Source organism: Oreochromis aureus, linkage group 4 (genome assembly GCF_013358895.1).
Source record: "Oreochromis aureus strain Israel breed Guangdong linkage group 4, ZZ_aureus, whole genome shotgun sequence".
NCBI classification, from domain to species: Eukaryota; Metazoa; Chordata; class Actinopteri; order Cichliformes; family Cichlidae; genus Oreochromis; species Oreochromis aureus.
In genome coordinates, this window is record NC_052945.1 from 6659343 (window position 1) to 6671086 (window position 11744).

General features: G+C 40.6%; 1 protein-coding gene across 1 annotated transcript; it reads right to left on the minus strand.

Annotated features, from left to right (window-relative positions):
* Window positions 1-3048: 3048 nt before the first annotated feature.
* Window positions 3049-11423, minus strand: ccdc47 (coiled-coil domain containing 47). Its single transcript, XM_031750590.2, has 13 exons — window positions 11276-11423; window positions 9054-9352; window positions 8854-8955; window positions 6236-6410; window positions 6009-6130; window positions 5857-5922; window positions 5637-5738; window positions 5347-5457; window positions 5140-5225; window positions 5008-5066; window positions 4799-4908; window positions 4557-4724; window positions 3049-3675 (listed from the first exon to the last, which is right to left on the minus strand). The coding sequence occupies exons 1-13, from the start codon at window positions 11325-11327 to the stop codon at window positions 3595-3597; spliced, it is 1533 nt and encodes a 510-aa protein (XP_031606450.1). The 5' UTR covers window positions 11328-11423; the 3' UTR covers window positions 3049-3594.
* Window positions 11424-11744: the final 321 nt, after the last annotated feature.

Genomic DNA, 11744 nt, shown 5'->3' on the forward strand with positions numbered 1-11744 from the left:
TCTGGACGTAGCGTTTTGTGGGAGAAACGTTTCGTCACTCATCCAAGTGACTTCTTCAGTCTCAGCTGACTGCAGGTTTCCCCAAACCTTATAAACAGTACATTTGCATAATGACTGAAACCAGCCCACTGAAGGAACAATGGGCTGTGAGGTCAGTTCCTTAATCATATTATGCAAATTCCCATGACCATTGATCAACAATCACTGACCAAAACCCACTGATCAAAGAACACTGATCAATGGCCATGAGTACCATTCACAGAGAGTTGGGGAATGGCTGCAATCACAGCATTGTAAGATGGCGAAAGATGTACCCTTAGGCCCCTCCTCGATTCAGAGATGGTCTTTTCCTTTTCACGTAAATGGCCTCCTTGACTCCAAGCGCTCAAACCAGCGTTCTTCCCTGTCCAGGATGTGTACATCCTCATCGTTGAAAGAGTGTCCACTGGCCTGCAGGTGTAAATGGACTGCAGAGTCCTGGCCTGATGAGGTTGCTCTTCTGTGTTGTGCCATCCGCTTCGCTAGAGGTTGTTTGGTTTCCCCGATGTATAAATCCTGGCAATCCTCCTGGCACTTAACAGCCTACACTATGTTACTCTGTTTGTGTCGGGGACCCGATCCTTGGGTGGACCAGTTTTTTGGCGCAGCGTGTTTTGGGGTTTAAAAGCCACAGAGACCCGGTGTTTAGAAAAATGCGTCTCAACTGTTCCGATACTCCTGACACATATGGGATCACTACAGGTTTTCGCCTGGGCAGCGGTTGTCCTTCTCTCCTGGATCGGCTGGAGCTTTCTTTAGGTGCCTTCCCAGCTTTGACAAAAGTCCAGCTGGGATAACCACATTTACTCAGGGCCTTCTTGATGTGCTGTTCTTCTGCCTCCCTGGCCGCTGTGTCAGTGGGGATGGTGTTCGCTCTGTGTTGTAGCGTCCTGATGACACCCAGTTTGTGCTCCAGTGGATGATGAGAGTCAAACCTTAGATACTGATCCGTATGCGCAGGTTTACGGTACACGCCAGCTTTTAGATGTCCCCATTACTGATGGAAATCTCACAGTCTAAGAAGGCTAACCTGCCACTTTTCATATCCTCCCTGGTGAATTTGATGTGTTGGTCCACCGAGTTAATGTGATCCGTGAAGTGTAGTACGTCCTGAGATTTGATTTTCACCCAGGTGTCATCCACATATCTGAACCAATGGCTTGGTGGTGTTCCAGGGTAGGATAGCAAAGCCCTCTTTTCCACTTCTTCCATGTACAAATTGGCCACGATGGGTGAAACTGGGGAGCCCATGGCACACCCATGTTTCTGCCTGTAGAACTGACCCTTGTATGTGAAGTAGGTGGAATGAAGACACAGTTCCAAAAGCAAACACACTTGGTCGATGCTGAGAGTGGTCCTGTTGCTGAGGTTGGTGTCATCCTGTAATCTCTTACAGACTACCTCCAACGCTTCCGTGACTGGGATGCAAGTGAAGAGAGATGTAACGTCGTACGAGACCATGGTTTCATCTGCCTCCATAATGACATCTCTCACCTTCTCAACAAAATCCAGGGTGTTCTGGATGTGGTGTTCAGAGCTGCCCACCAGCGGGTTGAGGATCGAAGCCAGAAACTTGGAGATATTATAGGTGACCGAGTTGATCATGCAGACAATTGGTGGGCACTCAAGATTTATGTCCCCAGTTCAATAATCAACCAGATGTAAAATATGCTTATAAGCTCCTTCTTTAGTTCCTGCCTTGTAATGTTGAATAGTGTGACAATAAAGTTGGTCTTAGACATTTTGGATATGAAATTCCATAATTTATTAAATAATCTGATTAACACCAAGTTGGTTACACTGCAGGGATATCAATCTGTCCGGTTATGAAGAATAAACTGTTGCAAATCCATGTTGTTGGAGGCAGCATAACATGGCCAAAGGTCCCCATGGTGTCCCTAGACTGTCACTTGAACACACCAAGGTGCTCAGCATGAGCTTGTTCTCATCTGTGTAAAGAACAGGGTGCCAGTGGTGGACCTATCAAGCTGCATGGGGCACAACTGTGATCGCAGATCTTACTAAAAGGTACCAGGACCTCGTGTCGCCACCATGGAGCCAGGTTCTAAGAGTCCAGTCACAAACATGAACCTGCTGGAGGGCATTTTCCAGAGTTCTGGCAGGGATCCCTCGGTTTCTCTATGGAAAAAGGAACAGATATTATTCCTGCTGCTGGGCTGATGCCCCTCCAACCTCTTGAGACTGCTACAAGAACCAGAACCTTCGTGTGACTGTGCCAACCTGGCAAAGTCACACAAAGGTTGTCACTTTTAATGTCCCAAAGCAGGTGAAATGGATTTATATTGGTTCTAGCTTTCTAACTGGACAGATCAATTGCCTGAAGTTTAACCGACTTTGTGTTAGAGTGTGACAAGTATCTATTATCCCTCTGATTTATTTGAGATTGAAAAGAACTTACCTGTCAAAATATGTAAGAACTGGTTTGTGCTGCTGAATTGTATATTTAGTAAACTGATGTAGTTTTAGTTCACCTTTAAAAGCACCACAAGGGCAGCAATAAACTGCCAATAATACTAACAAGTGTTTTCTGTTACTTTAACCAGAAATGGGAGTTCATTAAACAAACATCTGGGACAGTCAGACTTAAAAAAAAAAAAAAAGGAACTAACATTTTACCAAAGACAAGGATTAAATTATTTTAGCTGACAAAATGACCATTTTTGCACTTCATTTCTCCAGATTCAGTAAACTATTAAAACACTTTTGATTAAAAATGACTTCCGGCCTCACAGGACTATAATATTTCAGCCTGTTAAGACACGACCATGCCGATGTGACCAAATGTAGCTCAGACTGCTGACGGAGTCTACTAGTTAAATTTAGCACTAAGCCCCACCCTTATTCTGGTGCCCATTTTATCCCTTCACTCTTTCAACAACTACCACCCAAAGAAGTATATCAATTTCTGAGTGAGAGACTATTTTATTACCCACACACCACACTAACACCCATAACCAGCTGCCTTGTCATTTGCCATTAAAAACAAAGTTTTCCAACAGACTCCAGTACATTTTATTATGTTTGCTCAGATAAAGATTAGAAACAACTTGCAAGAAATCAACCACATTGCATATATAAATTAAAACGTCCTTGACAGTATCATTTATTATATTAATGCTAATATATATCCAATGAAACCACAGCAATCCTTTTATTCCTTTAAAAAAATGTGTCTGAGTATTACCAAATAGTGTATTCCTTCCCTGCAAATTAAGGTTAAAAAGCTCACTGAGCTACGCAATGTTCATGAAATTCAAGGAAAGATCTTGGCGTGAGAAGTGGTGACAGATTTGATGGTGAAAAAAAGTCCTTCTCATATTCACTCACAGTCTTTAAGATTTAGCCACTGACATGGAGCAGGTGGTGATACAAACAGCTAAGCTCGAAACATCCAGAGGTGCAGGACGTCTGTTTGAAGCTTTGAGCGACTTGTAAGGAAGAGCTGTGGACTGTGGTGAGACAAGCTGGAAGAAAACGGTCTGAGCTGAGCACTGCTTTTATGTGTGCTTGTATCCTCATCCCTGTAGTGATCTTTCACATGGCTTTAACTTTGATCTGCTTCATCTTCATCTGCTTCTTCTCAATCTTCTTCTGCTCACGCCGCTGGGCAGCTTCCTGAAAATGTCACATGAGAAAACACAGTTGAATTTTGCAGATTTTGCATGCTTGCTGTCTTGCTAAGGTATAAGTGTCTTAATTAAAGTGTTGTGACACTCCGACACCATCAATGTACATTATAACTGATAATATTAGTCACTTGAACTGAAGATATCTAAAAGATATTCACAGCCGATTGCATTCAGAGATGGACTTGCAGAAGTCAATTGCTGAGCATGCCTCAACCTCTGGCCACTTTTCATTGCAAGATGAGTGCAGATGTTGCCTGATGGGAGGCAACCCATCTCAAACACAGGCTAACTGCAATCACTCAGATTGCAGTTATTTCCAAACTTTCACCAGTCTAATTTAAAATAATAGCAGAGTGTTAGTTTGAAAACATGTTGCAACCAGTCATTAGGTCCTGCTTTTTCTCACACTTGCATACCAGAAAACTAAATGGACAAGGTCCAGACTTCTTGTCACACTGCTACTTGCTGTCTTTGCTCCCAAGCGCAAAATCTATTAGTTGTCCCTCGTACAGAGCTTTTTCCATCTGTGCCACCGAGGCTTTGGAGCAGATTACCACTCCAGCTCTGTTTATCTGACTCTGTGGAGTCTTCTTCTCACAGTCTTCATTTATGTTTTTTTAAGTTCTTTTTTTTTGTAAACATGGTTCTCTGTTGATATTGTCTTTTAATTGTTGTCCGGCACTTTGTGCGTTTTTTGTCTATGAAAAGTGCTATATAAATATTTTACTTACTCACTTACTAGTGAGTTTTACCATGTTTGGTCAGTTTTTCTTTCTAATCTAATTAGCTAAAGCTATCTACACATTTACTCCACAATGCTGCGTATCATTTTGAGTGTATTCAGTCTGAAATGTTCTTGTTGCAGACCTCCAGACGACGTTGTCTCTCAGGGTCCTCTTCATTCATGATCCTCTCCTTCTCTGCTCTCTTCTTCTCCTCCCGCCGTGTCTGGGCTGCCTCCTGACGTTGAGCGTGAGTCTGCTTCAGGAAGTTCTCTTCCACACGGGCACGGTTTTTATCAGCTTTCTGTTTGCCCTAAACATACAAGAATGATTACAAAAAGAAGCTAAAACATTAGTACACTGCAATAGTGGGTGCACTGTACACACCTCTCTGTTCAGACGAAGCTTCTTGACTTTATCGATGCTGTAGATCACCATGTTCATGAGAGGAAGCAGAGCGTCCATGTCTTTGGGAGAGGTGTTGCCCATGCCAGGCACTGAATATAAAAACAAAATATATTAAAATAAACACATCAGTGAAATAAAATGAGGTTTAATGACGATATCCGAGACAGTAGCAGAAATGACATGCTCACCATTAAATGTAAACAGCAGCGTCTTCTTGGTCTCAGGCAGCTTTAAGGGCTGACCCTCCCTGAAGCATCAAAGAAATCCATCAGTAGACAGAAATTCTTAACTATTATCTGAAAAAGTAAATGATTACTTACTCTTGCATAACTTTTGGACCAGAAAATTGGTCCGAGAAATGGATGGACTCAATCTTATCAGCATGATTGGTGATATAATGTACCATCTTAAATGACAAAAAAAGGGAGGCAACACAGAGTTTTAATGACAGCAATAGATTTAAAGAGTATTCTCAGAATATTCAGTCTCTTTTATGACACTGCTTTGATATGAGAGCCAGACTTCACCTTGTTGTCCATCACACCATCCGTAACCTCGCCCATCTCACTAAGAATAGCCAGGGATTCTGGGAGCCCATACTTGGCACCAGACTTTGGCTTATCACCACAGAACTCACTCTGAGGAAAAAAGGGATAACAAAAAAAAATTAAATGAATACATAAAAACAAGGCTTTTATTTTAATATTAATGCATACCTGGTAGAAATTCAAAGAAATCAGACTACACAAGTCAGTATTTGTATGCATAAAAACAGTGAATTTTAAAATTGCATGTCCAATTTGAGGAGGAAACTCACCAAGTCCTGCATCTCCTTCTGAAGCCGGGCCATGGCCTTCTTGGTGCCCACAGCAAATACAAAAGTATCCATGTCCTCATCATTAAGAGTCACTTTGACTTGCTGCAAAAAAAAAAAAAACCCAAAACAAAACAAAAAAACCCAACCCACCAACACTGCTGGTTAGAAAGTGTATCTGCAGCAATACACAGCGGAGAGAAAAGAAAAAGTGAAAACGTACCACTTGGTCACAGGCGGGCCTCATCATCCTGGCCAAAACGTTAAGCAGGTCCTGCCTCTTAAGAAACTTTAAAAGACAATAAAAACATAAGATACATGTAGCATACATATATCTAATACTCGTACTTGTATATCAGAACACACTGCCCACACCTTGAGTTGGATCAGCATGCCTTCACAGCACACACGTCCAGAGCACCACAGGTTGTAGATGTGCTCATTTTCCTGGTTCAGCTTCCCAGTGCTTACCGCTTCTTTACTGGTGCCATCGTCACCTACAAAGTGTCAACAGTTAACCTCATGCTAACCATTAACACTAAATACAAGGAAGCAGATGTAGCCTGTTGAGTAATCTTTCTGGCAGTGTGGAAAAAACTCACCCACTAGTGCAAAGTTGCTTTCAAGAAGCTCCCTGTGAGAGTTAAACCAGGCCTGAGCCAGGCGACTGTTTTTGTTCTTTCCAATGATGTAGTTCATGATATAGGCCAGCAGGCCGGTCACCATCAGGATCTCCATGTAGTAACTCTCCCAGCTGTTCTGGAGATGTGCAGGAACCTGCAGAGAAGCAAACAGCCAAGAGTATAGCAGCTCAGTCAGGAATGAAGACTAAAATAAAAAATTTTTTTTTTTTAAAAAAGACAATAAAGATTAATTTATAATTTCTCACTCTAAGGCCTGTTTTTATGATCCTTGTTTTTAATGTAAACATTTAACAGCATCTTTAATCAAATTAGAAGATTTTAAATTAAAAGTTTATTACACTTCATTACAAAATGACTCCTAAAAGTACCTGGAAGCCTCACTGATCTTGAAGTAAATTCATAAAAAGGTTTTTGCAGGTGGTCCTTCCTTAGGATCATTATTAGCCTGCAGCTGTTTGCTAATAACATTGTGCCATTTGGTTGTTGCTTTTGTTTCCCCAGTGATGTTGCTCTGTTCTTCCCTAGGTGGATTAGTTCATTGCTGCCTGGGGCGCTTGTTGTCCCCATCTACACCCACAGGCATGCTGTGGGCCAGCGGGGACTGACTGCAGCCCTGGAAAGACTGGTTTACAGTCAAAAAACACAAAACACTTGCTAGTCTGAGCTTAACGCCCTACAGAATGACCTTGTGTCTCCCAACACATCCACTTGTTCAGCCGTTCATGTTTTATTTAAATTAAATTTAAAGTTTAAGGACATATTAATTTTTTAGTTCAATAACTACATGAGACTTGTTTATTAAAATAATGATTAAATGTGATTTTTGCTCTGAATTACTGAAGTTTGTGTTTGTTTTTTTAAGCTGTTCTGAACTATTAAGCAATGGCAATTTTTAAAAACAAACAATCTTCAGGTTGAAAACTTGGTTGATTTCTTTTTGACTGTAACATCATGGTGATATTACAGGTTGCAACTTTTGTTCTTTTTAAATGGAATGACTGTACTGTTTCTAAATAACCCCAAACCTGGTTTGACATTTCTGAGATCGGTCATTCCTTTGCAGACATACACAGACACCACTGTGTATGAAACAGGTGAATAACAGCCAGGGTATCAGTCTGACTAACTTAGTAATCTAGCTCAAATCAGTGCAACTCTGAGACTATTTTACTCAATAGACTGATGATGAGGAGGGCAAGCTCTGTCCTGGCCAGTCCCCTAGACTCCATAGAAGAGCTGGGTGAGAGGAGGATTATGGTTGATGTACAGCTCCTCTCTCTCCCCCTGCATGAGAATGTGGAGGCCCTGAGCAGCTCCTTGAGCATTAGACAGTTACAGCCATTGTGTAGGACAGAGCACCATAGCTCCTTCCTCCTGACAGCAGTTAGATGGTACAATTCACACACATAATGGGGTGTGTTACGTGTGCTAAAACACAGTACCGATCAAAAGTTTAACACCAACTTGAAAAATGTAAAAAAAAAAAAAAAAAAAAAATCCACATTCAAAAGGGAAAGGTTTTTTTTGCCTTTGCCATCAGAACGTCATTTTCTGTCATGTGACTACCTGATCGGGACTGTATGAGTGTATATATCATCACTCCCACTGCACTTTATGTACACATAAAAAAATATGAGTGTATTTTACTGGATAAAGAAACCTTTAATATACAGTACAAATTACTCTTGTGCAGTATTTTGGCTTTTTTAATTTGTATTTTTTAATTTGTACACAGTCATTTCTTTCTATTTCTAAATGTATAATATTGATTTTTTCTTATTTGTGCTCCTGTATTATGTAAATTGCCTCAGTGTGGGATTAATAAAGTTAATGTCTGTGTCTTTAGGATTCACCGAGTTTTATGACTGGCATAAACCTTTTCTGAACTGCTGATCTTTCTGTATTATAAGACAGCATGTTTAGTGTTTTGTTTTTTTAACATATGATAATGATGGTTGATTAGTATTGATGGCAGAACAAGTTCCCCTGTGGAAGGTTTTGCTACACCACTTCTAGGCAGAGTTCTATCTTTCATCTATGCATTCATTTGGACACTTCAGTTATATCACAAGCAACGTGGGATTTAGGGTAAAACTGCTATATGCATTATTGTCTGATATAGTGCAGGTTTATTGTGCTGGTGGTATAAATTGGTGAAACTGAAGCTTGACAATAGGTGGGCTGGTGATTATTTACATTTACCATTTTAGTTTTGCCTTCGTTTCATTTTCAGTCAAAGGTGCAGAACAAAATTATGGGTTTCTAAACTCTTGATCTGTTGTGCGCACGGGCAGCTGGAGACAAGATATCCAAGTCATCGTCCCCATTTTACTTATTTGAAGTCTACTTGAAGTCCACAGACTGGAGAGCATGTCAAGTTGTTGCACAATAATGTAAACTCTCCACATATAAATGGAGAATTTATGTGTGGTCACATTAGTGATCTGCATGGACCCTTGCGCTCACAGTCCTATTACTCAGGAGTAAGTGGACTCACGAACATGCAAAGTATATTCAAGGATTAGGAATGCTGCAGACTTGCTTTTTAGGAGATTTCAGCAGTAAGCCCGGCTTACCGTGTGGATTATCAGGGGGTCTTTCATGGACTGTCCCGTCTTCTCCATGTCTCCAATCCCCTCAAACTCCTCCTGGTCATATTTGCTGTATATATCTTGATCCTAGTAAAATATGAAAAGGAAATAGATCAAAACAAACCTGATTTATTATGTAAACGGTGTTCAAATACTGAGATGTAAAGAATTAGAAGGTAATGAACCTGTGTGTCTGGGTCTTCAAAACCATCCTGTCCATCCTCCAGCTCCACTGTGGCTTCATCTTCATCCTCATCCTCATCCGGCTGCAAGGATGGTGAAGCCCGAGGTGGAGGGGCGGTTTCTGCTTCAGCTGCTGAATCGTCAGTCATGTCCTCAAACTCGGCAAAGTCATTGTCATCGAAGTCTGCTAGGTCCTCTCCATCGTCAAAATCATCATTGTAACGCCCCCTGGAGACGGGGATGGCCAAGAGGAGCAGGAGAGCGGGTATCAGGAGGAGATAGAGGCTTCGCATTGTGGGACCTGCATCAGAGCGGGGTGAGAGAATGTTTATGAAACAAACAGGAAAATAAGGGTTAACAACATCATAGACAGAGCAGAAAAACTGGACAAGGGAAGGGAAAAAAAAAACCAAAAAAAAAAAAAAAAAAAAAAAAACACCTCTTACAAACCATCTTAAGACAAAAATTAAGACATAGAAAAATAGATAAATAATCAACAAGGACATCTGGCAACAAAAATACTTTTTTGTTTATTAAATGAGACCTGTGGACCATTTTAACATTAAAGCCACTTATGTCACCTTATTTTTAAATACTCAGAGTATTGTGTAACTTCATTTAACAGAAATCTGTGCATTTTTCTCTAATCGTTGTCTATTTTATAAAACCAGTTCTGGTGAAAAGCCCAAACTTTTATACGCAAAATCTTTTGTTAATGAAGAAAAGAATGATATCTGCAGGATGTGAAAGATATAATAGATGGGTGTGGGAAGCACAACCTCTGCATCAATGTGGGGAAGATAAGGAAGTTGGTCTTGGACTTCAGGAAGAGGAGCAATACTCCATCTCCTTGTTCATCAGAGGAGAAGCTGTAGAAACAGTCCACAGCTTCAAATACATCTGAGAACACATTTCCAGGGACATGACGTGGAACAGTAGCACCTGCAGCATTGTAAGGAACGCCTACCAGTGACTTCATTTCCTCAAGAGGCTGAGGCAGGTTGGCCTCAACACCCCATCACCACCTGGTATGCTGCTGAGAAGAAGCCGCTGCAGAGCGTCGTGGAAGCTGTCCAGATCATTTGTAGCTCCCTCCCCTTCATGGTCTGTATTATGAGGGATCCCACCCACCCACTGACCCAGCCTATAAACTGTTATGACACCCTCCCCTCCACTCAGGCAGAAGGCTGTTTAGCATCAACACCAAAACCCAGAAACTGTAAGCTCCATACATCACTAACTACACTTACAGTGCTTTGCTTTTAACATGCAGTGTCAGAACTTTATTAGTGATACGCTTATAAGTTATAATGCTGATTTACTCTTAAGGATAGCTTGATGTTATGCATGGAGCTGGTTCTCAGGAGAGAGGTGTGGTAAAGTAATTATTGACGAGTGTATAGTTCATCAAGTTAATGATGTCAAAGACAGAGCTCCAACAACAAAGAAAATACAAGATAAGCAGAAAAAGATCCACTAACTTATTAGAATTCAGCAACACTTGACCATAGGAACTTACATTTGTGTCATAGGTTTAGCAGATCTTTAACCCAAAGACTGAAGTATTAATCTAAAACCAGACCAGCATTTGCAAAGAGAAGCGGTTTTTCTTTGAGATTAAACTCTAAGGAAGTTTAATCTCGTCACACAGTGGGATATTAAGGTGACAAATTCCCTAAGAGGAAGCGCTCCCAGTATAGCGACAGAAACCAGAAAGGACTAATGAAGAAAAGAACCTTTAATTGTCGCATCTCCGCTTTATTATTAAAGAAAACTTATAAAACTACACCTTCAGACATCTGTAGACACACATGCCAGCCGGTAGTAACTTAAGCAGCTTCATTCCTATGAGCTTTCTTTAGCTCAAGTAACTTTTAGCCACCGACCCAATCTCTGCTAAACACTCGCTAACAGCTAAAACAGAGATTTAAGTCTTTGACTTTTTCAGTGACATTTGTGTTAAAACTATAAATGCGGCCTTATCTAGTAATGGCTATATAATTAAAGCATAAACAGTATTAATATCACCCGACCCATCCCCCCCGCCGCCCAGCTCTCACTCACTCATTAACCGCTAGCAAATCTGACATTAGCATGCTAACGGTAGCTAACTAGCATGACAGCACGTCTCTAACAACAAAGCTTACGATTTGAGGGAAAAAAAAAACATCCTTTTCGTTTAAAATAAGCCCACTTATCATAAACTAGTGAATAAACAGCTCACCTGAAGTCGACCTGTGACGGTAAAAGGAGTGCTCGTGTAGATTAAATAGCATGAACTACCCTTGTGGTGACGGTACACCTGAAAATCAAGAAAAACCTTTCAAAATTAAAGTATCGCGACCGGATGTGGTGGATTTGTTTCTGTACATTTCCAAAATGAAACTTTTATTTTGATTGTTAAAACCGGAAATGTTTGCATGTCTACATTAAGGTCTATCGACACTGCCGCTCCCTGGCGGACACAGCGCGCAACTACAGTTACACTTAAAACGAGTTGTCATACACTACATGTTAATCTTAACGATATTTCTCGTTTACCGTCAATCTTAACGAATTCAATAAAATGCTCTTATTTCTAAACGATAAAAAAGTAAATCAAATAAACAAATAGACATATAAACATAAAATATATAATATAAAACATAAAAACATCAGATCGTCAGATAATATGGCAAGCGTAATTTATATTT

Excerpts from the sequence above, each read along its gene's own strand:
- ccdc47 (XM_031750590.2), bottom strand. The coding sequence starts at position 11,327 with ATGCTATTTAATCTACACGAGCACTCCTTTTACCGTCACAGGTCGACT. Across the intron at positions 5,226-5,346 it reads ATGGTGTGATGGACAACAAG|ATGGTACATTATATCACCAA; the intron begins GTGAAGTCTGGC and ends TTGTCATTTAAG. Across the intron at positions 5,067-5,139 it reads GGTCCAAAAGTTATGCAAGA|GGAGGGTCAGCCCTTAAAGC; the intron begins GTAAGTAATCAT and ends TTGATGCTTCAG.